At 59.4% G+C, this 26,650-nt stretch overlaps 1 protein-coding gene across 6 annotated transcripts in view; it reads right to left on the bottom strand.

Moving 5' to 3' along the window:
* Positions 1 to 26,650, bottom strand: part of Baiap2 (BAR/IMD domain containing adaptor protein 2) — a 64,137-nt gene that overhangs the window by 18,279 nt on the left and 19,208 nt on the right. For all 6 annotated transcript variants that reach the window (XR_007107692.1, XR_007107691.1, XM_047544545.1 and 3 more), the window contains exons 4-6: positions 10,070 to 10,131; positions 9,313 to 9,384; positions 8,641 to 8,778 (exon numbers count right to left, since the gene is read on the bottom strand). Coding sequence is in view for 4 of the 6 variants with exons in the window: in XM_047544545.1 (XP_047400501.1) it covers positions 8,641 to 8,778; positions 9,313 to 9,384; positions 10,070 to 10,131 (272 nt within the window). In the remaining 2 variants the exon portion in view is untranslated. The remainder of the gene's footprint in view (positions 1 to 8,640; positions 8,779 to 9,312; positions 9,385 to 10,069; positions 10,132 to 26,650) is intronic.

The raw sequence follows: 26,650 nt of genomic DNA on the forward strand, positions 1-26,650 counted from the left end.
CCTCCCTGTGGCTCCCTGCTGAACTGGGTGCTATGGTGACAGCACTATAGAAACACCCAGCTGAGAGCACCGAGACCCACAGTGCACACCCACTTCGTCACCCGGGCCACAACAGCCCTGTAATCCTGGAAGGCAGAAGTGACTGGAACGTGTGCCCTCTTCTCAGAGCTGGCAGTGACTCAGACTGGGAAGGGCCTTCTGGAAAACTCTGAAGCCCTGTGGTTCACCTCGTCTGAGGCTGCAGCGGCTTAAACACACTCTCAGACTCCTGGGCTGTCCCTGAAGGTGTCCTGCGGCTCATGAGCATGGGAAGCTGGGCCTCAGCGTCACCAGAGACCCCGATGGCTCCCAGGAGACAGTGAGAACCCTCAGTGTGTTGCACGGGTCCCTGGAAGTGGCTCTGCAGCCAAGGGCTTCCCTGGCCTCAAAGGGTCTGCGCTCAGGTCAGCGTGTGAAGCTGGAGCACCAGGCCACAGGCGGGCAGCGTGGAGGTGGCTCCCAGGGCAGGCACTCAGCTCAGCCCACAGGATCAGGGCCACAGCCAGGGCTCAGCAAGGGGCCAGTCGCGCTCCTGCCCACAGGCAGGCAGCGGAAGGGCTGGCCGTTCCACCCTGCGAGGAGTCCTGCTGAGGTGCACATGACAGAAACCTGACCTCCAAAGTCACCTGGGATGGGCATTTGGTGCAGGCCAGGGCTCCCTCTGGAGGCAAGGAGGGCCAGAGGAGGCCACGAGGGCGAGGCCCCCACGGCAGCATGCACATAGAGGAGAGGGAGAACCTGACCTGGCACACGTGCTCCACACGATGCCTCAGCAAGGCCTCGTCCAACACCGGCTCCAAGTGCTCGGACTTCCCAGCCTCCAGAACCAGGAGTTAAACAAGTCCCCATTCTTTCAATTACCTGGCCTCAGGTGTTCAGGTGCAGCAGGAGAAAACACTCAGGCAAATGTGTTCCAGGAACACAGGGAAGAGAGCGCAGCCTCCTCTGGCAGACCTCAGGCTCACGGCTCTGGGGTCTCCGTGTTCCTGGGGAAGGGCCCAGAGCTTTACCAGACCACAGGGGTATTCAGGAGCGGCAGGTCCCCATCGCCCAGTGCTGTCCCAGTGCACAAATGCCAAGGCACCCAGGGCTGCAGAAAGAAGCATGGCCTCCTGTCCACACCTGCAACATGCTGGCACGGCTGCAGGCTCACAGACCAAGCCATGCCAAGGGCCAGGTGGCGCCTGGCACAATGTCCAGGTGGCTGGCCCTGGGAGAGGCAGAGTGCTCCCTCCCCAGCCACCCAGTCCCTGGGGCAGCACAGATGCAGAGCCCGAGAGAACAGGGTGGTCCTGCTTTCTCCATACTCCTTTTTTTCCCCAGCAAGGACCCCAGGGGTGGCTTCACCTCCTTGCAGCCCGCATCTGTCCAGGCTGCCTCTGCAGGGAGAGCTCTGCTGCCAGGAGCGGGCTGTCCATCACGCCTGCTGCGGCCCAGCCTGCACTATTATCTTAGAAGACTGTAACTGTGCTTGTCTTGTCTTTGCTTAGTTAATTGTACACCCCTTTAAATAGAACCAATCTCTCTCTCAGACCTCAAGCGGGGAGTCTGGGCCTAAAGCACACAAACCCAGCACAGGGGACACCACCGAGAATCCTGGAGGAGCCCAAGCCATCTGCCAACCCTTCCGCTGCCTGCCTGTGGGCAGGAGCACGACTGGCCCCTTGCTGACCAACTCCCACATCCTGGCAAACAGGGGAGGGAGCAGTCTTCCAGGACCCAGGGACTCCCACAGCCTCTCAGCAAGCATCCCACCTGGACAGGGGACTGCACCCTTCCTCTCCCATGGCCGGCAGCTCGTGCCGTACCTGCCTTCCCTTCCCGTGCTGTCCTGGAGAGGAAAGTGAAGACTGACCTGGGCAGGGAACCTGGTACCCTTATGGCACGGGCATCCTCCACCTTAGCCCAGGAAGGCCCCAGAGGGTGGGGTGGGGTAGGGCAGGTCCCTACAAGTGCCAGCAGCTACAGGGACTGGGCTGCTCAGGAGCCCAGGTGTGTCGAGCAGGGCTGCTCAAGGGCCCGTGCACTCTCGTCTCAGTTGGCAGGTCGGCTGATGCCTCAGGTCATTCCAAGCAGGGTTGCCTCTGCCCCATGCCTGCTCCTGGTCTGTCCACCTGCCTCCACTGCTTTCCTAGGTTTCCATGAGGCTTTGGGGCCCAAGCTGGGGTCGTGGGTGCTCTTCCCTCAGTGCCCAGTCTGCACGTGGATGAAGAAGGTCGAACCCCACTTCCTACACCCAGCACACTGCAGAGGCAGCATGACTGAGGACTCCCTACAGGCATGACCGCTGCCTGGCTGGGGTGTGGGCACTCCCACCCAGCGCCTCCTACTGTGCTCAGCTTTGTCCTGATGAGAGCCAGGCTGGGGGAGGGGTCAAACGGGCCAAAATACCCAGGAGATCCGGCCCTGAAAGAGCCCCGGGGAGACCTGCGCCACTCGGCCTGGCTCCTCCCAGTGCCACTCCCCAGTCCCAGCAGGACCCAGCCCGGAAGGCAGAACAGGGCCCTGGAGGCACGGCTGCGGGGGACGGGCAGCCTGCCAGAAGCACCCAGGGGCCCTGAGAACACTGGGACAGCGTGACATCCCTGAGGGACAGGGGCTAGTCAGGCGAGGAAGGGTGGGTTATGGGGAGTCAGGGAGGAGACCATGGGTGTGGAGTGACCTGCCCTCCCACATGGTGGGTAGCTGGGTGCAGCGGGGCCTGGCTTCCCCAAAGCTGGCGTCCCTCACCAGAAGGGCCATGCGTGGCCACCAGTCCTGCAGAGCCAGACACCCCTTCTCCCACCTGGGCTGCAGCTGCTGCCCAGTGCAGGGGATCCTCAGCTGCATGGCCAGCCGTCATGGCCCTTCCCGTCCTGCCCTGGGTTCCATCAGCAGGTGGGACACATGCACACCCCCTCTCCACCCCAAGAGGCGGCACCCCTGGGCTCACTGGGGTCTGTGGTGTCACTCACAGCCTACTGGACAGTGTCCTCTGCCCTGTGGGGTCTACCATGCCCCAGGAGAATGCCCCCTGCTCCACATGGTCAGGCACCTCCCTCAGCCTGGATGGCCAGCCTGGGACAAATAGGAGGACTGGGGAGTGAAGGCCCGCGGTGGGCAGGGTGACCTCAGGCCCTGGGGTTTTGTTCACGTCCTCTCTTACATAACACTCTCCTGTCCCAATTAGTGCCCCAAATGCTTCTGTGCTCCTATTCCCTGACCTATAATTTAAAAAGCTTTTTGTGGAAATCCCAACACGCGGCGTGTTCTGAGCAGTTCATGGCAGGCCTGGTGGAGCCCTGTGCCACGGCAGCTGTGGCTGGTGGGCGCTTGGTCTTGCTGTCTCTCTGGGCAGGGTCTGGGCGATTTCAGGTCCCAAGCAGCTTCACCCGTCCCCTTTCACAGCCTGGGCAGCGACCACTGCTCTGGGCATGGCCTGCCCCAGGTCCAACGAGGGCCACAGGCCTGGCCACCGTTGCATGTGAACAAGCCTCTGGCAGGGTCCAGCAGCAGAGAGGCTGGTGGGGGGGGTAGCATGCGTCAGGGCTCTCTGCCAGGTGGGGGACCCCCGCAGGCATGCGCTGCTACCCTGTGAGCTCGAGCTCAGCCCTGACCTGTGGTGGCCCCAGGATCTCCCTGGCGAGCTGCTGTCCTGGGAGCCCCAGAAAGCAGGATGCAGAGGCCAGAGGGGTGTCCCGGCTAGCACCAGGCTCCAGCACGCCAGGGACCTCAGAGGCGATTATCGAGACATGCTCTCGCCACAGGGGTGAGGAGGAAACCGTACCTAACTACATGTCACTACTGCTCCTGCGACTGGCCTTTAGCCTGTGGTACACCTGGCAAGACCAGGGGGCAAGGACCCAGGTATCCTGGCTCCTGCACCTGCACCTCCACCAGCAGTGACCACAGCCAGCATGGGCTCCGGCTCTGGCACTGCTCAAGGACCCCAGGGTGACCCTGTACCAGCCATGGGACCTCTTATGCACGGGTGTCCTCACCAGCCTCCTCTGGTCTTACTGCCCAGGGGGCTCACCACGGTAGGCCCAGTTCATCTCTGGCCCACCAGGCGAGGAACACAGAGCCTGGGAGATGACAAGACCAGAAAGGACATCTCATGGGAGCAAAGGAGGGGCCTCTGCAGGTGGGAGCCACTGGGGAGCTGAGTCGAGGCCTCCACTGCTCTACTGCACACACCTCAGGCCACTCCCAGTGGTCATTACCCCACTGTCCTACATGCTAGGCAGCTCTAGAAGTGGCCCCAGGGGCCCAAATAGGACAGAACCCAGGTGCCACCTGCCACCCCAGCAACTGCATGCGCACCTCGCCTCCCCAAACTGCTCCAGGATCAAGGACAACTGCTCCTGTCAGTGATGACCCACAGGCACACACCTGAAGTGGTGGCCACCTTAGGACACAGCAAGCAAGTCTAGTGGATGCAGCATCCTGAGGAACAGACAGGTCTCCAGGATGGTGCAGGGAATGGCCATCTGGTTGGAGACTGCCCCCAGCAGAGCCCTATGGAGGCCTGGCTACTGCGCCTCCCTGTGGGTCAGCCGGAAGCACTCGAACTCTAAGAAAGGGGGAAACATGGGGAAAAGGTCTCCGGATAACCTGCACTTCCACGTGGACGGGAAGGCCCTCTCCCCAGTAACAAGGACCTGCCGATATTGTCAGACCCAAAAAAAACTTGTAAGAGGCCAGTCCAGAGTCAGTGCTCTGGACTGCATGCAGGGGGTGGGCCTGCATGGAGGAGTGGTCAGCCAGCTCAGCTTGCTGGCCCAGGGCATTTCCTCCCTTCAGAAGGGTAACGTGCTGCTGCCATATTAAAAGGCCCCAGCAGTCACACACTAAAGCAGAAATCAGGCCCTGCCAAGTCTGCAAAGGCATTGAGATCCAGTAGGAATGCCCCAGGGGCAAAGGTCCCTGAGCAGCTGCACACCAAGTACCCCACCTCCTCAAACTCACCCGCCTGGCCTCTTGGGCTTCTGCCACACTGGGGTCAGGTCCTGCTGCTCCACAGGCCCCTCTGCTTTCCACCCTTAAAATCAAATGGCAGGGGTGGAGTGTGGCCTAGCATGCACAGGCCTGGGGTTTCATTCCTAGCAGCCCAAAATATAAAAATAAAAGAATCGAGACTTATAAGCTACCCAGCAAGCGGCCCGCCTGGCCAGGGGTGCAGCAGGGTGCTGGAGAAAAGCGGGAGAGACCCATCCTGCCCTGGGGGCCTTGGCTGTCAAGTGAAGACCTGGGGAATCAAACACTTGGCTGTTTCTCAGAGAAGCAGAAGACGGGGATCTGGAGGGAAGCCGAGCACACAGGGACTCTTCCAGCTCTTCCTGCTCAGGAGGCAGGCAGGATGCCCCACATCACGGGCAGGGAAACTGAGGCTCAGAGAGGACCCAGAGGCTACGCTTAGTTGAGGACAGTCCAGTCTGGGGGCACCTTCAGGTCACGCAGAAGGCGGTACCAAGCAGACAGGTATGCGTGTATTGAAGCTGGGCAGCTTGGGAAGAGCCATGCGGCAGGGCAGACAGGCCTGGCTGGGAGGTGCGTCCTGAGCAGAGCAGAAGACCAAGGGTGGCCTGACACCTGGGAAGGGAGGGCAGCCCTGGACAGCTCTCTGGAGAGGTGCCGTGAGGCCAGGGCCTCCAGAGTGTGGCTGAGGCAGGCAGGGAGAGCCCTTCAGCAGTGCGGCTGGGCCAGAGGCGGGCCTGGGTGACCTGCAGACCCAGCACCCAGCCCCTCACACTGGCTTGAGGCCACTCCTGCTGGCCTCGCTCTCCACAGGGCAAGACCAGTGGCCTCAGCAAGCCCCGCTGGGCAGGCACCACCGAGCGGACCTCGCTCTTCCCCACACGCCCAGCCCTCAGCTGCAGCCTCAGGACAGGCTGACCGCGGCAGCAGAGGCACACCTTCACCCTCCAGGCCTGCAAACCCACCCCAGAGCTCAGACCAGCCATGCGGCACACTCAGTCCCAGGTGCCTGATGGACGGGCACCACCAGCGCTTACTGTGGGAGGGACGCTACACCACCAGGGCCACCCGCCACGGGCAGCTGCAGTTCCGGTACCACACACGCTGTACTTGGTGCCTAGGGCATCCTTGTTGGCAGTCAGAGCCACCCCGGTTTTACAACCACCCATTTTACAGACTCCACTTTTACACCCAAGACCACAGAGCCCACAGAAACTGATGTAGGACTAGATGTCAATCAGGTCACCTCTGTGCCCAGCCCCAGGAGGTCAGCTCAGATGGGAAGGAGGCACCAGACCCTCCAAGGCCTAAAGTCTGCAAGGAGGAAAGGGCCTCTGGGCATGGTGGCACCACCCGGGAGGCTGAGGCGGGAGGAGCCACGTTTGAAGTCAGCCTCACCAACTTAGTAACGCTCTGCCTCAAAATAAAAAGTAAAAACACTAGGGACGTAGCTCAACAGTAGAGCACCCTGGGATCCATCCTCAGTACAACCCTGGGTGTCGCACAGGAAGATAAGGAGATGCCGAGAGACACAGTGAAGGGACAAACGTACCCACTGGGATCAGGGCCCACCCGGGGACCAGGGAGGAGCAGTGTGGGTGGCAGACACCAGAGTATGTGGTCAGTGCTCCCCTGAAGAGGCTGTCATCAGGAGGTGAGGTGGGCAGGCACTGGAAACAAGGGAAGTGGAGCAGGTGACCCAGTAGACATGGGCATCTCAGGCTGGCGGGCCTGCATCTCAGCCCTTAGCTGGAGATTCCCCAATGGCTCCCAGTGACCCTGGCCACAGCTCAGGGCCCACTGATGGAGGTAGGACCTGGCCCTAAGCTGGAGAGCCAGAGCATCCACAGGACAGAGGCTGCTTAGATGCAGAGAAAGCCGTTGGTTACTTCAAAACAAAAGGGACCGGCACATGGACACATGACGGCATGGACAGACCTCAAAGACATCCTCTGCACAAGAAGCCAGGTCCTGAGGCTGCACAGCGGAGTCCAAGCAGAACTCACAGAACAAGGGCTCCGGAGATACATGGCAGGGTGGTACTGTGGGGAGCAGAGGACGCAGGACACCAGAGTTGACTGCTGGCAGGCTCAGGGCTATGTGTGCACGGCCAGCGAGCGGACCTGCAGACTTCTTTTCTGAGACAGGGTCAAGTTGCGGGCTGGTCTTGAACTTGTGATCCTCCGGCCTCAGCCTGGAGTCACTGGGATGACAGGTGTGCGCAGCTGTGCCTGGCCAGGGCACGGGGCTCTTTCTAGGGGGTGGAAACGCCCCAAGCTGCCCGGGGTGATGGTCCACAACTGCAAACATGCTCAGACCACCAGACTGCTGGCTCTGTAAGGCGTGCCAACGGCGTCTCAGTGACGCTGTCACCAGAGCGGGGAGGACAGGCCCTAGCTGCGCCTGTAGGGGAAGCCACCACCCTCCCAGTCAGTGGGACGCTGTCTGTGCAAGATGGTGGCCAGCATCAAAGATCTGAGAGGAAGACAGGCACTGCTGAAGCATGCGTGTCTGTGCTCACCACACTCCCATCCTCAGGATGCTCAGGGAGGTGATCTGGGACAGCCTCAAGTTGCACGCACCCTTAGAGTCAGCCACAGGTCATTAAAAATGACCAAAACAGAGACTGAACTGGAGAAATGCACCCCATGTGAGGGAGGCATGGGCTGCCGCTGCCATTTCAAGAAATGCACTCGTTGAGCAGGAGACTGCAGTGGCCCTGTCCCCTGCTGTGCTGTTTCCTCCTTAGCATTCTCAGCTCCGTTACCCAGACCCACCAGGTGACCCCCACAGGGCTGCATGCTGCTCAGACCTGCTCAGCTTCACCACGGTCGGGAGTACAGAAGTGTGTCCTGGTCTCCAGGGAGAGGGCAGAGGGACTGTGGGCACATCTGCACACGCTCATCCAGGCAGGTGTGTGTTGCCAACAGCAGGCAGGTGGGGCCCCAGAACAGAGACTAACCCCAGAGCCACACCCTTGCCTTCCCAGGGTGTTTCTGGAAACTTCTATTGTGGCTGGCTGGGATTTTCCTGGTGTCTCCTCCACAAATAGCAGGCATCCTGCTTTGTCTTCCCTCCCTGTCTGCACTGTGACAACCTCTGCAGTGGGCACGGGGTGCCCGGTTTGCTGTTTTGGAACACCAGTGGGAGCTCTGCTGTACAACTGGTGTCATTCTGGACCACAAGCCTTAAGCCCAAGCACTCAGCACATAGCACTGCACCGCTGGGAGGATGGTGAAAGAGCAGCAGCAGAGAGGGCCTCTCAGGATGGATGCCCTTGACCAGCCAGGCCTGAGGCAGGCAACTAGCTGATTAGGGTAACAATCTGGGGCCAGGGTCCTGGGCAGAATCCAGAGGGACCAGGGAAGGATTTAATTTGGATTCCTGCTCCTGTGGCCAAGAACCTTCAGTGAGAGTCAGGTGAAGGCCCTGGGCCCAGCGGGCCATCCTCCAGTCGGGGGATGCTGGCACTTGCTGGGAGACTTGAGAGAGCAAAGCAGGCCTTGCCCACTTCTTCTGGGGGCAAGCTGGGGAGCTTCACCTTCATTTCTTGCTGAAAGCGTGAGGCTCTGCTCTGCAGAAGAGCCCCACTGGAGTTGCGGGTCAGCCTGGCGACTGGGCCAGGTGAGCTAGGTGCAGTCCTACCTGCAGCTCCTTGTCTGAGTACTTCTGTGGGTTCTTGCTGCCCTGGCTCTTCTTGCGGAGCTTCTTCAACTCAGCCTGGCACTTGTCCAGGGCGTCTCCTTTGCTCCTCTGCTCTGTCTGGTATTTCTTCAGTGCAGCCTGAGAGTCGACAACAAAAACAAGGGGCCTGTGAGCCTCAGGAGCAGCTCAGCCACGCCCCTCCCAGCCCCTCCTGGGCTCCTAGGCCACAGCAAGCCTGGGCAGCAGAACGGCAGAGGTGCTCAGCCGCAGTCTACGTGGGGGTCACAGCTGGAGACCTTGGGCCTACCCACCTACAGCAGGTCTCCACACCCCGAAGATGAAAATCAGAGCTGGGAAGGGCCCTGGTCATAGGGTAGATACTGCCACCAGTTAAGGAGCAAGGACAGAGGAACAACAGACCAGAGGCACTTGTGAAGCTTCGAGAAAGTGGCAAAGTCATGCCATCCACTGTACCAGAGTGGCCGAGAGGTGGCACTGCACGTGGCACCTCCAGGATAACGTGGGCATCCCAGGGTCACACGTGAGGCATGGGGCACTCAGCAGAAGCGCCTACCTGCACAGGGGGTTCAGAGGAGCTGAGAACCTCCACAGGGAGAAGGGTCTGAGAGCAGAGGGAGGCAGCAGGCGCAGGGCCGGGTGGGGCGTACTTACGCTTAGGTACCTGGAGTCCAGCTCCACCTTCTGCTCCAGCTGTGTGAGCAGCTCGTTGTGAAAAGACTTCAGCTGGACATGGGAGAAAACAGACCTGCAGTCAGTTCCAACTTGGTGCAGGAGCCCCTGGACAGGGTGCCCAAGAGACCTGGGCCCCATGAAGCCAGGAAGCTGCTGGGAGAGAGCACTGGATTTAAGTCCCAAGCAAAGGACAATCTGGCCCTCCTTGGTTTCAGAAGTCCACTTTCCCAAAAGGAAACAACTGTCTGCCCTCGCCCTTCTCCACTGACCTGTGCAGCGGGAGAGAAGAGCTGACAGCCAGCTGGACCTGAAGGGAAACTGGGAAGACCCAGCAACCCCTCACCTTGGACCAGACATGTCCAACCAGCATCCCTCAAATGGCAGTCAGGGGAGTCCAGGGAAATCAGCTTTCTGGCCTGTCAGCATCAGGCACTGGATCCTGGCAGGGGCCGGTGTGGAGCACACAAGACTCTTCCCTGGGCTGACGCTGACTGTCCATGCCTGGCTCCTAGGCCAGCGCAGTGTGGTACCTGGCCTATCCCATGCACAATGCTCCCGGGTCCTCTTGTCCCCAAACCTCCAGAGTCATCTCCCAGACTGCTCAGCATGGCTCACGTGGCCTATGCTCAATCCCACATGGGCACGCGGCCAAAGCATGCAGCACTGGAGCCTGCCCACCCTGCCCACCTGCATTCACCCCTTGCACCCAGGAGTGGTCACTGGAGGCCAGACTCACCATCTCTTCCAGCTGATTCTGGATCTGCCTGTGGACTTCAGCCATCTGGAAGAGGACATCCCCTGGGAGGGCAGGACAGCAGGAAAGAAAGGGGTGAGACACTGGAAACCATCAGCCGCTCCTCTCCCCAGAGCACTGATGCTGGCAGGCCATGCTGGTCTTGGGGCCACAGGAGGTCCTGCCCAGCAAGTTCAAATCTGCTGTCCAGGGCATCATCACCTCAGGTAGAGGGGCTGCGGTGGGACGGGGGTGGGCAACAGGGGTAGGAGAGTGGCTGTTAAAGGGAAACAAAATTCTAAAAGGACAGGGACTCTGACCTCAAATGCACGGAATGCCTGGCATCTCTGGGGTGACCTCAAATGTCTGCACTGAAGCAGATGCTCATGGCAAAGACAAGAGGCAGTGACAGCTGTGCAAACTTGCTTCACCTGGGCACAAGCTGGGGGAGGACACGCGGCTCCGCACACACCTCACACTCAGACACTACCCACCCGCCCAAGGAAGGAGGCTAATGGTGAACCAAGTCCTGCACTAGAGTGGCAAGCCTCCCTTAGGGAACGCTGAGGGGCACAGGTGTCGGGCATGGGCTGCGTCCCTCTCTGACCCTAAGAATGAGGAAGCGGGCAGCATGGCCCTCCCAGGCCTAGCTTAGCACTGGGGCTCCAGGCCCTGGAGGAGTGGGCACCCCGAGGCAGCCTGGGCCCTCACCAGGCTCCACGCATGTCTTTCCAGGGCAGTGGCCCCTCAGGGATGCTCATGTCCCCTTGGCCCACTTGCAGAGGGCAGAAGGAGGCAGGAGGACTGTGGCAGTGTGGAGGTGAGCAGTGGCGGGGTTATTTCCAGGCTGGATGTCCAGACTAGCTCACATCCCTCTCCATAAGGCCCATTCCAGACTCCCACTCCAGAATGGGCAGGTGTCCAGGTCTCCTGGATGTTGGGATGCCTGCCCCTTACCTGAAGGGTCTGTAGGAACACTGCCAAGCACCGTCCCGCCCAACTCCTGCTCCTGTCAGAGAGGACAGGGCCCCCAGGACGGTTTCAGAACGCTTCTTCCTTTTCAGTCAGACCGAGATGTGGGCAGTGCCCAGCACCTACCCCAAACAGTGCCTGAGGAACCAGCTCTGAGCCAGGAGCACACACCAGCACCGGCCCAGAGACTCCAGCACCGCCTGCACGTCAGCCCTGTGTGAAGAACGCCGCTGGGCAAATGGCCCCATTTCCTTGGCTTCAGAGGGGCTGGAGCCAGTGATCCTGCCAAGCTCCACTGATTGGCAAATATATTCTGAGTGGTCATTTTCAGTGCCCTTCGAGAGGGCTTGTCCCCTCTTGGAGAGCAGGTCATCTTCTGGTAAGTCTTGTCCCTGAGCCCCGTCTGAAACAGCTTTGCCCCACTGCTCATGTCTGGGCACTCCACGGTCATGAGGCCCAGGGGGCCTCTTTGACTCAAGCAGGTAGGGCAGCCAATGGGGAGCCCCAGGAGCCCAGTGGGGTCTGCTGAAACCAGAGCGAGCAGGAAGCCTAACCAGATGACACTCGCCACAGCGAGGCCCAGAAGTCACTTCCCTCCAGGGGCTCATCTGGATTCGGAGGGGCTTCTCTGGGGTGTCCAGTGTCTCCAGGAGCAGTAGGGTGTTTCAGCCCTGTGACCACAAGGACACTCAATGCCAAGGAGGACGGGGCGCTTCACACACTTCTCTCCAACGGTCGGCACAACGTGCAACCAGGCTGTGCCCGCCTCCTTGCCCCAAGCATGTGGCTCGATGTCAGCAGGCTGGACGGTGGCCAGAGCTGGGCCTCAACCCCGGTCAGCTTCAGCCCACAAAGAGCTCTACACAGCTGGCCCACGACCTTCTGCAGGGTCACTCTGAGATAGCCCCTGGAGCTGTGTACAAACCACCTCCATCACCTCGACAACCTGCACCGCAACTTAGTGTGCCCAGAGCCAGAAACCTGGGCACAGGCCATCCCCGTCCCTGCAGAGCATTCATTCCACTCGCACTAAGTCCTCACATGACGGGCCCTGGGGTGCAGTGGAGGCCCTAGAAACTGCACCCATAGGTGAGAGAAGTGCTGCTGCTACAGTGGCCTCGGTGTCCAGACAAGGCTGTGACAAGTGATGGACATAAACTCCGTGCTGAAGGGCGGGAGGTGAGCCTGAGGCCGGCCAGCCCTGGGACAAACAAGTGGGTGTGGCTGAGGCAGTGGACACAGACCCACAGGGAGAAGGCACAGCTCCTGCGGGCACACACTCCTTGCCACACAGCCTCAGTCACTCCATCTGAGCTGCCAGGCCACTGCCAACCGTCAGGACGCTGTCCTGCATGTAGAGAACAGGACACACAGGAAACAGAGCTACAGACCAGACTGCCCCATGCTCGGAGGTCAGGGCATGAGCCATCAGCAGCTCAGAGGTTCCTTTTGCTTCTTCTCATCTCCAAGTCCCCAGGATGAATGGCTGCTACCTCCGAGACCAGAAGCCCCCAGGGAAGCACTCTGGGTTTTGTTTGATGGAGTTCCTGTGGCTCAGGGGGCCTCAGACCCACCTCCTGGCTCTCAGGGTCCCACCAGCATCCAGGAAGTACCTTTATCCAAGGTCAAAGGCAGAGGTGACTCAAGGGCCCAGTCTATCCCAGGCAGGGTCCTGTTCAGATCCTTGGCCTTGCTGGCCCTGCCCTGACCCTTGGAGGGTCGCATGCACCCAGACTTCCCTAAGTCACTGTCTCCACTGCCCCTCGAGAGGGGCCATGGAATCCATAAATCAGAATTGAGGCACAGGCAGAGAGACGGCCTCCAGACAAACTGAACACACTCTGCAGGAAGTCTCCCTGGGCGGCAGCACCCACAGCTCACTACCTTCTTTAGGATCCAGAACTAAGAGTCGATGTCAAGACCAAATAGGAAACACACCCACCTTTGGAAGGCTACACACACCAATTTGATGTTTGGAAAATGATGTCATCAAAAGCAAATCTTTTTTTTTTTTTTTTTTTTTTTTTGCAGTGCTGGGGATCGAACCCAGGGCCTTGTGCTTGCAAGGCAAGCTCTCTACCGACTGAGCTATCTCCCCAGCCCTAAAAGCAAATCTTTTAAAAAAAGAACTAATGATGCCAGGAGCTTCTCGCAGGATCCCCGCCAGGTGACAGGGTCAGAGCCCCAAGGAGGACAACGGCCACTACTCCGCCCAGGCCAGGCAGGCACTTAGATGTGGGCCCCAGAGTCCCCAACCAGGCAGCAGTGCAACCCTGCAGCCCCCGCCATGCAGAGGGCACATGTGGAGGACATCTGGAACCCAAGCCACGTGCGATGTGAGCCATGTGGAGTTTTCAACCGCAGCTCACCTGCAGCTGCAGAAAACCACACCAGCACGCGACCCCTGCAGGGCTACTGGCACACCCACGGCTCCTGTGCCCTGCACCCTGACCATCAGCAACTTCTGCCAGGGGAGCAATGAGGCAGTCCCATCCACTGTCCTGTGTCCTCATGGGTCCAGAAGACAGGCTAGCGCAGGGCTTCAGGGTCAGTGGGGACCACTTTTTGGAGAGATACGAGGCTGAACTCTTGTGGGTGGGCTTTGTGACCTCTTACCCACCACACAGGCAGACCTTCCCAGACCCGCCCTGTAGGAGAGAAAGAGGGGGCTGCTGGTCTTAACCGGCCAAACCCCTGGGGACCTGGTGTCTGGGGCCACAACACAGGTGGGTCCTAAACTGGAAAAAGTGGGCTCAGTGGGAGGTGAGGTCCAGTAAGGGAGGCAAGGTGAGCCTGTGTGCAGAGCCGTCATACGATGGCCTGCCAGAGTGCTGGTGTTCAGAGGAATGACCAGCAACAGCAGGCCCCACCCCAGGGTGCTGGCCTGGGAAAGCATGAAGTGGGAGGAGCCCCCAGCACAGCCAGGGAGTGAGTCAGCCCTCTCTGCCCCAGGGCTGGGCGGAAACCTAGGGGTTACAATAAGGGGGGTGACGGACGGAGGAGGGTTTGGTCCCTGAGCATGTGGGAATTTGGGAGGCGAGAGAGGGGCACCCAAGGGGCACACGTAGGTGGCACAGGCAGTGCAAATCAGTTGGGATGATCTGAAAGCACACGGAGCTCAGAAAACAAGGCGCCCTCCCTGCCAACCTCTATCAAGCCAGCGTGAGCCAGGCGGCCACAGGCCAGCACGCAGTCCACCAGTTCCAGGGTTTACAGGTCTCTGATGTCAGTGACCTTGGACACAGCCCCAGGTCTGAGTGCAAGAGTGAGAGTCAGCTCTCATGGAAACGCCCTCCTCCCAGGGGAATGGGCAGGTGGGGTGCCAGGTGCAGGCCAGCAGAGCCACCTCGCCCCAGGAACACACGCACGCTGGCAACTCAGGCATGCACACATACACATGCCGAGCAGCAGCATGCACACCCTGCTTCCTCCAGGCCACAGGGACACGTGGGGACACTCACTGGTGGCCAGTTGTGCCCTCACTTCTCACGACCACCTGACTGGAAGGCCTAGCATCCTAGGGACCAGCAAGGAGACGACACCAGAGCCAGGAGAGTCTGGAAGAAGCTGCAGGCCCAGGACCTACACCGTGGCCTGCAGGGCCTTGTCACCCTGCGGAACAGGCCTTTTCCACGCTCCGAGTCCCAGCTCCTCTGCAGTCACAGCAGGTCAGTGGGCCCACAGCCCCACCCCCAGTGCTGGGGCTGGGCTTTCTATAAAAAAGGCCTCATGCAACGTGTGGCCTTCTGCGCCGGGCTTCTCTCACTGAGCCGTGTGCACAGGCCTCCAATGCTGTGCAGCAGTCAGAACCTCCTCTCCTCGCTGGCTGGCAACCACGCCACCTAATGGAGGACCTGCACCTGTCACCTAGGCATCCACGGCTGGCATCTAGGCTGTGTCCACCGTGGGGCTACTACAAACAGCAGCTATAGCGGTCAGCTCTGAGCTGCAGTTTCTGACCCCAGCTCCACTTACAGCTAGCTTGCCTGATACACATCTCCCACCATAGGCAAAAAGTCTACCAGCAACTAGAACCAAGGCAAGTGGGCAGACTAGGGGGTGCCGCCAGCACTGGAGACCACGTGGGAGGCCAGAGCCTCAGGGTGCTCTGTGGGCCTACTCTGATGGAGGAGGAGCCTCAGTCAGGGCCCCTCCTAGGCATCTGACCGCCAGATCCCCTTGGGAGCCCCAGGCTAATCCGCGTCTGCTGGGAAGATAAAGCAAGAACTTGATAAATTAAGTTGCTGATGCTAATAGGACCTGAGTCTCCAAGAAGGCTCTGCATCCCCAGCAGGGAGGGTGGCTCGGTCATCCCAGCAGGTAGGCGGGCCTGGTCGCTCTCAGCACATCAGTGGAGCCTCCGTCCTGGCTGGCCACTGCCCTGGCAGCAGCTGGCTTCTGCCCAACCTTGGGATCCTGAGCAGGAGGGATCACCAAGGCTCAGTCACATCTACTTCTCTTCCTTATTGATTTTCATTGCTGCTAACCAGGAAAAAAAAAATGTTCCAAATGACCTCAAAAATATGCACAGACCCTGGCAAGAACCCCAGTACCAGGACAGGTGCAGGTGCCCAGGTGGCCCCGCAGAGCGTCCATGACCAGCCAAGGCAAGTTCACCCAGGGGACTGAACACACCAAATGGAGGAAGCAGAGACACTCAAGAGCCAGCACCTGCCACCATCTGGTCTCTAGTGAGCCCAACGAGGGGAGGAAGAGGCTGGCACCAGAGTGACATGGGCACAGAGGGAGCATAGTAAGGTGCCTGGACTTCACGAGCAAGGTTAAGGTGCGGGAGGAACAGGTGAGAGGGCCATATCAGGGAGGCAGCTGTGGGGCAAAGACCGAGATCCCAGGAAGGGCCCTCAAGAGACGAGGGCAGACACTCACCACGATGCTTTCAGAGCTTTTAGAAAGAGCATGATGGTGGCAGCCCACCTGGAGCAGCAATCTCGGCTGTCCCCAGGGGACTGTGCCCAGCCCAGGCACTCTGGGCCTGTCTGGTGTGCTCTGAGAACACTGAGGCCAGCGAGCCAAGAGGCAGAGCAGAGGGCAGGCACAGCGTCTTCGCCTCACCTCCTGCTTGAACTCAGAGAGCACCAGGAAGCCTCCCACGATGCCCCAGGCAGGTGGGCAGAGCGGGGACCTGCCTGCTGCGGTTCCACAGCCACACCCGGGCGCCCAGGATTGAGAGGGTGCAGGTCCTGGCTCTGCAGCCTTCCTCCCTGGGGCATAGAAGACGGGACGTGTTCTGGCCCAGCCCACCTCTGTGGGCACCTCTGTGAGAACAGCACCGAGAGCCACTCCCTCGCCACAGCCACGTCCACTTCGGCTCTCCTCCAGCGCAGGTGTGCACACACGCACACCTTTTTCTGAGACAACAGAGACTTAGCAGACGTGCGGCATCTCAGCCTGTGTCCCAAGAACAAGGACCCCTTGTCATGTTACCACGTCATTGTCCTGACCCTCAGGAACGCTGCCACGAGATACACCATGTCCCCAAACATCTGAGTCTTCCTATTCCAGCACCCGAGGCCTGTGGGGCATGGGGCTGGCGCACACCTCCTTGGCGCTGTTCACCTGTTCTGCTTCAGAAACACCGAAACAACCACCAACGCGTTTCGCGGCCTGAGTGGGCGGTGTGCACCACAGGATTCGGCACACCCAGAGGTTCGCCTTTCCTCCAGGTGCGGGGCCCTGGCCTGGCTCACCTAGGCGTGCCCTCACACTCCTTCACAGGAGGTATTCGGAGCTCTCACTGTCCACAGAACATGCAGACGACAAGAAGCTGTGAGGGAGCGTGAGCCGGGAGGCTGGGGAAGGCAGGAGGGAGGGGACGCAGGCTGAGGGGCAGATCCGCACGGCTCTCATCCTGGTCAGCAGAGCAGGGGCAGACCAGGCTCCCCTAGGCACCTACAGGGCCCAAACCAGAGACTCTGGATCCCAAGTGCAGCAACCTGAGCCAATGCTTCACTTAGGCTTGAGGGAGGCCTTTTCCCCAACACGGCACAGGCCCATGAAGGCCACAGCCCAAGCTGACCCCGTGGGCCACGTGCAATGTGATGCGTCTCCAGGTCGCCTGGTCGCAGGGCTGGGTATGCTGTGGGAGGCCGGGTTCCCACACCAGGGCAGCCTCACACTCAGTGATGCACATGGAGGCAATTCTAGAACCTGCTCTGTGCTGTGAGCTCAGCTCTCCAGAACACACGACCACCATGAGATAACAGGGCTCCAAAAGATCAGCGTCAGAAAAGCCAGCTGGGTGGTGGGGCTGCAAATTAGTGCAGCCACTCCGGAAAGCAGTGTGGAGATTCCTTAGAAAACTTGGAATGGACCCACCATTTGACCCAGCTATCCCACTCCTCGGCCTATACCCAAAGGACTTAAAATCAGCATACTACAGAGATACAGCCACATCAATGTTCATAGCTGCTCAATTCACAATAGCCAGACTGTGGAACCAACCTAGATGTCCTTCAATTGATGAATGGATAAAGAAACTGTGGTATATATATACAATGGAATATTACTCAGCTATAAAGAATAATAAAATTATGGCATTTGCAGGCAAATGGATGAAATTGCAGATCATGCTAAGTGAGATAAGCCAATCTCAAAAATCCAATTGTCAAATGATCTCACTGATAAGCGGATGATGACACATAATGGGGGGTGGGAGGGGGGCAAGAACGGAGGAAGGAGGGACTGTATAGAGGGAAAAGAGGGGTGGGAGGGGTGGGGGGGAGAAAAAAATAACAGGATGAATCAAACAACATTACCCTATGTAGATGTATGATTACACAAATGGTATGCTGTTACTCCATGTACAAACAGAAACAACATGTATCCCACTTGTTTACAATAAAAATAAATTAAAATTAAAAAAAAAAAAAGACAGAAAGAAAGAAAAGCCAGCTGGGGGCGGAAGCCCAGAAACCCACCTAACCCAAGAAACAGGGGAGGCAGTCAGGACAGCAGGTGGAGGCAGGCTGCAGAGGCAAGTCCAGCTCCGAGGTGCATCCCCACGGTGCCCTGGCTGGGGAGGGCTGTGCAGCACCTCTGAGTGGGAGAGACCTCTGGCTCCACTTCCAGAACCTACTGCCACTCACACAGGACCACCCTCAGCAGCAGGGATGCCCCCTCTACCACCTGTGTGCTGGCCAAGCTGTCCTGACAAGGAGTAGCTGGCCTGGGCCCCTAACAATGTTGGGTTTGTGGGGAAAGGGTCCAGGCCTGGACCCCTGGCAGGTGGCCACTCTCCAAGCACATGCCACCTCCTCATGGGTAGTGGGCTGCTGCACCTGGTGCCCGTGAGTGAGTCGACAAGACCCAGGACTCAGGATGAGGAACAGGCCAGCCTGCTCTAGGACGCTCAACCCAGGTACCTCTGAAAATGTGCACCACCACCACCACCACCACACACACTCACTCACACATACTCACTCACGCAGGGGGCGCTCAGGATGAGGAACAGGCCAGCCTGCTCTACGACGCTCAACTCAGGAACGAGGACAGGGCCTGTGGGCTAGCTGGCCACTGCCCTGGGCCCTGCAGGCACCACACCTGGGAGAAGGGAACGCAGGCCCAAGGCAGGTGGCATGTGTGGGTCAGCCGCTCCAGCTCAAGGACCCTGGTACAGCAGGCACCTGCCGACCAGCCAGGAGGAGAGGAAGAGCCCACAGAGCCGAGACCTAGAGGCCAAGGAACTGGCAGGCAGGTGTCCACGTGTGCCCCGTGCTGGAGTGGACAGGCCTTGCTGCCAGCGCCCACTCAGTGTGGTGCTCTTGATTCTCCACCACCGCCCAGCAGGCCTCAGATGCGGAGCCAAGCAGGAACACCCCCAGCAGCCCGGCGGCCCCACGCCTTCCTGGAGCTGGACTCCAGTCCTGCCACAGGTGCAGGGAGGCTGGCAGGCGGGCACCTGCTGCTTCTGAGTGGCTACGGAGCTCTTTTTGGTCAGTGATGGACTCCAGAGGCACTGGGACACTTTTCTGAGTTAGTTCTGTCATTTCAGGAGGTACCTGAGAGGCTGTGAACCCCTACAGGGTCAGCTGCTCACACCTGGCTGTGGGCATGCATCCCTCCTGAGCCTTCCAGAGAGCAGAGGCCCTCCAAGAGCTCCCAAGCACGCACCAGCAGGCAGGAATGTGGACTCCCACCAGGCGAAGGAAGACTGACAGCTGAGGGGCTGAGAGCCACCAGGAGGGGAGAGGGGCAGAAGGACCTCACCCCTCTGGCTACCAACCCCATCCTCCTCTCCACTGCCCTGGAGCCTCCAGCGCTCCCTTGGGGAACTGGGCTCTTCTCCCAAGTACCAAAAGGCCAGAGTAGAGTATGGTAGGAAGGCTGTATCACCATGGTGACGAGAGCAGACAGCACACTGGCTAGCACACTAACTGAAACGAAGCAAGTCCAAAGATGCCACTGCTGTATGAGCGGCAGGACCTTGGACACCGAGGGATGTGAGGAAGACGGGGAGGAGGGCCACAGCCTCCTGCTCTGGGGTCAGATCTGAGAGCCTCCGGCCGCCTCAGCTGGTTATGGCCCACAGACTACCACCCAGCAGGCCCGCAAGGTCCTCATACGCTGGGGCTCCAGGCTCAGGGTGACTGTTGGGATGGTGGGGTGGGCTGCTGCAAAGGCCCTAGCCATGCACAGAAACGGAGACAGAGCGCCTGGGGGACCGAGTTGATCTGATGTGCTCCTCACATGGGCCAAGCAGCCAGGGCTTAGCCCAGATCCCACAGCACCAGGAACAGACCCCCGAAGGCCTCTCCCCGGACCCTCTTCCCATCTGCTGTCCACTGTGAGCTCTTCCATGAAGAGCTGGTCTTCTGCCCAAGGACAGGAAGGAAGTTCAAGGTGTCAAGCGGGGCGGCGGCTCTTCATCCCTCTTCCTTCTGGCCCACACAAGGCAGAGCAAACCAAGAACACCCAGGAGAGCAGACCCAACACCCAGGGCAGGAGGGCTGCCAGTGCCCCGTGCAAGGCCCGGAGTAGATCCCAGGGTGCTCTCTCTGGGCAAAGCTGTCTTTTAGAACTGGCCACCCCAGGGGGAAAATGTGTCTCCCCAGACCCTGGTCAGCAGCACTGCTTGTCCAGCCCTGCATGGCACTGTCCCTACAGGCCCTGCCCACCCTTCCTGGAAGCTGGGACAGAGGTGGACTGCACGCCACCTGGGAACGTGCCAGCTGGGTCCAGGCTCCAGAGGCGAGAACGGAGCCCGCGGGGGGCACAGGTGCCCGTGTGCCAGCTCCCCTGCACAGGCCCGGGGGGAGGAGGGCCCCACAGTCTGAGTGTCCAACAGAGAAGGGGCCGCTGCAGCCACGGGGGAGGACAGGGAAACCTCTGCTGAGCACCCGAGTCCAGGCGAGGACCGCAGCCAGCCTCGGGACCTGCCAAGCCCCGTCGTCAAGCTCAGGAGCGGGGCCGGGACACACAGGCAGCCAGATGGGCACGTCTGTGGGGGCTGCTGCTCTGGGTCCCAGCCACCGGTCATCAGTGCCGGTCTTCCTGTGACCTCTCCAGCCTCAGTCACTGTTCCCTGGCACTGCCCTTTGGCATTAGATGGGGGACTGTGTGCAGGTGTGTGCTCTCCTGGCGGGGACACAGCCCCGCAGCACTCTGAGGTGGCTGCCTGTGGGTGACTACAGCCGACAATCACAGACCGTTTCCAGGGTGCAGAACGCCCAGGACAACAGCGTGGCGGCGAGGCCCCACATCAGAGCTGTCAGCAGCTGACCCTCTGTCCAGTTTTCTTTAGGAGGGCACAGTGCCCCTCCCTCGAGCCCCACTGAGCCAGGGCCTCGTCCTGGAGTGTCTGCGTTCATGCCACGCAGGAGTGCTCTGATGGTTCTCAACACACAGTACAAGGTGACGGAAAGCAGGGTGGGTCGGAGAGACCCGGGAGGTCAAGCTCAGCAGACCCTTGGCGATGTCCAGGGCGATGCCTCACCACAAAGCCCACCAGCACCACCCGTGTGGCCAGGAACTCGGACTAGGTCCGCACTCCCAGACTCGAAAAACCCCTCCCCCACAAGCCCCAGCGCAGGACTTATCACCACAACCAAGAGGCCAGAGGGCATGACCTCTGAGGGCTAGATTCAAGGACACAAATGGGGAAGCCTGAGAGTGGACCTCCAGCCGGCCTCCCTTCCGCTTCTGGGCTGCCTGTGTGGTGCTGACCACCCCGTGACCCCTCCTTCAGTCTGAACACTTCATTTAAAACAGTTTGGGACAGGAAATTCAGGGGCTCCTGTATGAGACCCGCCTCACTCCCTCCTACACACAGGGGCCGCGGGTCAGGAAACAGGCCTGGAACCATGGCCAGGGCTGCTTCATATCTGGTCCCATCAGAAAACAACAGCCATCAGGGTGGAGGACCCACGGTCACCGGCCCTGGTGCTGCCATCCTTATTGATATTCCCCTTGCAGAGCCGACCTGATGCTGGGGAACAGGGACACATGCTGTGCTCCCTCCCCCGCTGTCAGAGCTGCTGCCCAGGACTGGGCAAATCCAATTAAGACGGTTATTAATCTCACCCAACAAAGGTTCAATCTGGCTCCATGAAGGTTTCAGCAGGTGGCCAGAACAGGCTAGCTGGAGGCCCAGTCCACCACAGGAGCAAAGGTCCCTTGAGCCCAGGGCCCCCGCCCAGGCCTGACAGCCCCCAGGCCTCAGATGCTGCTCTGAGATGAGCACCTGAGGCAGAGGAGGCTGCCCCCACCCAGGAGCAGGCCGAGGCACAGGGCCACACAGGGTAAGGCACGCAGACAGCCCTTGGGAACAGGTGGTCTTATGTGGAACCCCGACTGCTCCCCATGGCTGTGGAAGGGCCTGGGGCAGGTGTGTCTACTCCTGGGCACTCTAGCAGCTACGTCTTTGCTGGAAGGAGCATCCCCTGTTCCTACTGCAGGGAAACGAGGAGCAGCCGGGGACTTGGTGTCACCAGCTGGGAAGTGGAGGTAAAAGCTGTGCATGTGGCACACGCCTGTAATCCCAGCAACTCGGGAGGCCGAGGCAGGAGGATTGCAAGTTCTAGGCCTGCCTTAGCAACTTAGCGAGACACTCTGAAAATAACTTCAAGTGGGGGAGGGGTGGCTAGGGATGTGGTGCTTGCCCAGCACTGCAGGGCTCCACCCCTGCCGCTGGGAGAGGCACCCTGCTTCAGGAGGCGGCTGGACACAGCCAGGCCTCCCGCTCCTGTTCTCAGCAGGCAGCCACTGCAAAGGGGGCCCAGGACCAGGTAGGACCACGTTGTTGGGCCCCTTGGGGACATGAAATTGACATGGCTCCCACTGTGCGGATCTAATTAAGGCCTCGGAGCAGTGTCTGTCAGAAGAGTTTAGCCGTCTCCACAGATGGATCCCTGCTGCTGCAGTCTGACAGCAGGTGACAGCCAGCACTCAGCTTCCCACAGTCAAAAGGCAGCCAAAGCCACAACCTCCACCCTGAGATCCGGGCCTGGCCACACTGCTGCCCCTTGGTTAGGCGTAGATGGCTCCAGCTGACCTGGGCGGAGGCACAGCCAGACCATCACCCCCAGAGAGGTGGCGGCATGTGGTGGCACCTCTGAACCACCTCAGCCAACAGGAGCCGCCAGAGGACCTCCACAAAACCCTGCTGGGTCCCACACGGAGGGTGCCTGTTCCATTCTGCCCGGTCTCGTATTCCAGAGACACCCAGTGCCCGAGAAAGCGGAGGTGGGAAAGCAGAGCTTGCAGCCCCCGGCGAGAGCTGAAGGCCTGCCTCTGCCTCCCTCTGGGTGACTGGGGGGCACACCCCACAGGCTGCGCCACACGTGGATTCACTGACTCAGTGACCAAAGCCTGGCCCACGTTCCAGGCAGGGTCACCGCGGCCCGCTTGCCAGCATCCCCATTCTGAAGCTTCACCCAGCTCCTCCACCCTCCCAGGTGCCCAGGGATGCCGGGCAGATGGCAAGGCCGGAGCCCAGGGAGCCTGGCATGCAGGCACACGCCCTGTGATCACAAACGAGTGCACGGCAGGCACTGGCAGGTACAAAGCGGCCCTTCAAAGAGAGGAAAGGAACAAGCAGAGGCCTCCAGAGACGGAGGGCTGAGCCAACAGCCCGCCGCCCCAGCCCACAGCAGAGCCTCGCCGATGGAAAACACCCAGAGCCAGGAAGGAAGCAGGGGACTCTCAGGCACACTGCACCCCCCCTGCTGTGTGGTGGCCTTACTTCTGACAGTTCACCCTTCTGAAAGGTCAGCAGCACCACACGAAGCCTGGGATGGGCTGAAGAGCAGGCTACCTGGCCTCCTCATCTGGGTGACCATGGCACAAAGCACCAGAGCCACCTGCCCAGTGTGCACACTGTCCCGGGAGCATGCGAACTCTGGCCTCCTATTCCCGTCTGTCCCCGTCCCGGCAGCTCAGCCCAGCCCAGTTCTATGCACTCTGAAGACTTGCACAGAAGAGCAGACGCCAGGCTGCAGGTGGCCACGCAGCAGGATAGACATGCTACGGTCAGCAGCCTCTGGAAGGTGCTATGCATGGCCAGCGACCAGGTGGCACGCTGGACAACCACACCATGACGGCACAACAAACCTCCAAAGCCCACAGCAAGCCTAGCTGTCCGCCCACCCTCTGCCCTGTGGCCGCAGAGGAGATGGGGCAGAGAGGAAAGAGCAGCAGGAACAGAAGCTGCGGCCACCTCTTCCTGACCCAGATCCCAAGTCTGTTGTGTAGGAAGCGAGTCCCTGCAGGGAGCTGGGAGGAGCACAACGGCATCGCCTCTGCCACAGGCTCGGCCTGCCCTCCCTCAGGCCACCAGCCAGCTCCAAGCCATGGAGACTCTGCCTGTCCTCACAGGCCAGCTACTGGCCTGGGGCCTTGGCTGGCTGGACACACACTGCCCCAAGGTGCTGGTCAGCCCAAGCTCCAGAACCCTCTAGGAAGTCAGCTGAGGTCACACCCAGTCCACACGAACCCATGTGGCGGGACAGCAACAATGCTCACCCCCACGCCTGCACCTGCAGCAGCTGAGACTGCACTGGGGCCAAGGGCCTGGGGACCCAGCCACGCAGCAGGCAGGCACGTGGGTGGCTACGAGAAGACCCTGGAACGTGGAGCCACCTCCGTTCCCTGATCAAGCAGCCTGCAGAGCCAGAGCAGAGCCGACACGACCTACAGAGACTTTCACGGCAAGAAAAATAACATCCACGCAGAGATGAGAGGACTCCCCCCCCAGCCTCAGGCCTGAGGCCGCCTCCCGCTGCAAGGCCAGTGCTACAGTTCTGAAAGACCAGGGACCAAAGGCAGAGACTACTCTGGCCACTTCCACGAACAAAGGAGAAGCTGCAAATGCTCATTTGAAGCAAAAATGACTCCCTGGGCTTTTACGATCATGGGGCTGGGCCCTGGCAGGGCACCAGGAGCATCCTCTCTGAGACCTCTGGGCAGCACGTCTGGCGACGCCCGCTGTCTGTGGGAAGAGTGAAGCTCCAGCTCTGAAGGGAACTGGGCGGGGAGCATCGTCCTGGCACTCAGACCCGGGTCAGGTGGGACTTCCGCACCTCTCAGTGGGGCTGTCCGCCCGGTAAGTGCCGCAGGACCACAGGCTTCCCCACGTGGGAAGAAAGAAGGGCTGGAGGATGAGGAGGGGGATGAATCAGAAAAAGGAGCAAGAAGGGGAGCAGCCATGGAACTGCTTCCTGGCAACCCCTGCCCCACACAGCAATGTGCCATGATACCCAGAGGCCAGGAAGGAGGGCAGGCTGCAGGCTGCTTTGCTGGCATCAAGGTGAGATCACTTAAGGGCTGGGGCTGGGGCTCAGTGTGGAGCACTGGGTTTGCTCCTCAGCATCACATAAAAATAAACATGTAAAATAAAGGTATTGTGTCCACCTACAACTAAAAAACAAAATTAAAAACAAAAAAGATTAAATTACTTAAGCCAGGTGCCAGGTACATGACTGCAGTCCTAGATACCCTGGAGGCTGAGGCAGTAGGATCACTTGAGCCTAGGAGTTTGATATCGGCCTGGGCATAGTAAGACTCCATCTCAAAAAAACAAAACACAAGGATTGAAGGAAGAAAAAGATAAAGATTAATGAAAAAGACTGAAGCCAATCCACGCTTGCAATCCCTGCAGCTGGGAGGCTGAGGCAGGAGAATCATGAATTCAAAGCCAGTCTCAGCAAAAGCGAGGCACTAAGCAACTTAGTGAGACTCTGTCTCTAAATAAAATACAAAATAGGGCTGGGGATGTGACTCAGAGGTCAAGTGGCCCTGAGCTCAATCCCTGGTACTCAAAAAAAGGAAAAAAAAAAAAAATTTATGAACACAATCAAGGGGCCAACCAAGGGCTGATCTGGCCGAGTGCTCCCATAACTGCACGACCCAGGTTTTCCTCTCCCCAGAACTCCACCGCCCAAGGGCTCTGGTTCACCCCCAAGACAGCAAGGACATCACATTCCAGAGATGAGCAATACTGTGGACAGGAAAACGAGGAGGAAACTAAGGTCAATATCAAACAAACAGGCTGAAAATGAGACCCGCTGGTCTAGACAAGGTCACCTCATGATAACAAGGTTCAGCTTAGCAAGAAGACATGACCACACAACACACATTCACTTGATAACACAGCCTGCAAACAGTGAAGCAAAAACCACCAAGAAACAGTGAGCACCATCCTAGGACGGTAAGAAGCACGTCTCTCTTCACAAATGGCTGCTGCGGAACGGCACAGAACCTCGGGCATTCATCTTGTGGGAGAGCCCAGCCTCACGGGTCCCATGGACCAGCCTGATCAGAACAGCAAAACCAATGGCTAGCTCAGCCGCTAGTCAGGAAGAGAATGCAGAAACAAATGGTTCATTAAGTGTTTACGGAATATTCTACAGCAATAAAGATAAAAGTACCCACTACTGGCAATTACACAGGTTAAGAGTGGAAAAAGGTCCAACTCCCCCTTCCTATGGTTGACAGGCGCCTCAGGCCCAGTACCCTACAGAGCCCTGGCCATCTGGAGTCCCGTCTCCCTCCGGGCCTTGCCACCCTCTGCACATTTCTGCAAAAGCACTTCATTTTTGTCGACCTTGCCCTTTGGACATGCCTTCGACTCCTCTGTCCCCCTTCCTGGCAGAGCCCAGTCCTCCTCACCCTTGCAGACTGCACGCCACCCCTGCCATCACATGATGTCTTGCTCATGGGCCTCTCTTGGGCTATCACTACTCCCCACCAGGCCCAACCAGGGACACCGTCAGGAAACTTCAGAACACTCAGGACAAAGACCTTAAAAGCTTCCAGAGAGAGAAAACCAAGAGCTACTTTCCCACAAAGGAAGGAAAAGCAGTATCAAGTGGCATGGGAAAAGCAATGCCAAAAATCAGATGGCAATACAGCGAGGCCTTCAGTTTCCCAGCACAGGTCATTTCCCCTGGAATTCTACCCTTGCCACCTGAGGGGAGGCAGGAAATCACCTGCAGACACCTGGAATTCAGAAATGTCCCCCGCCACCCCAACCCCGGCTCAGGAACCTTAAAGGAAAACAAGACGGCTCCTCTGAAGGAGAGGAGTGCAGGCCCAGCCAAGACCCGCAACGGCATACAAGGCAGGGGCACCAAGAGGCCCAGGTGGCCATCCCAGTGG

Source organism: Sciurus carolinensis, chromosome 3 (assembly GCF_902686445.1).
Source record: "Sciurus carolinensis chromosome 3, mSciCar1.2, whole genome shotgun sequence".
NCBI lineage: Eukaryota > Metazoa > Chordata > Mammalia > Rodentia > Sciuridae > Sciurus > Sciurus carolinensis.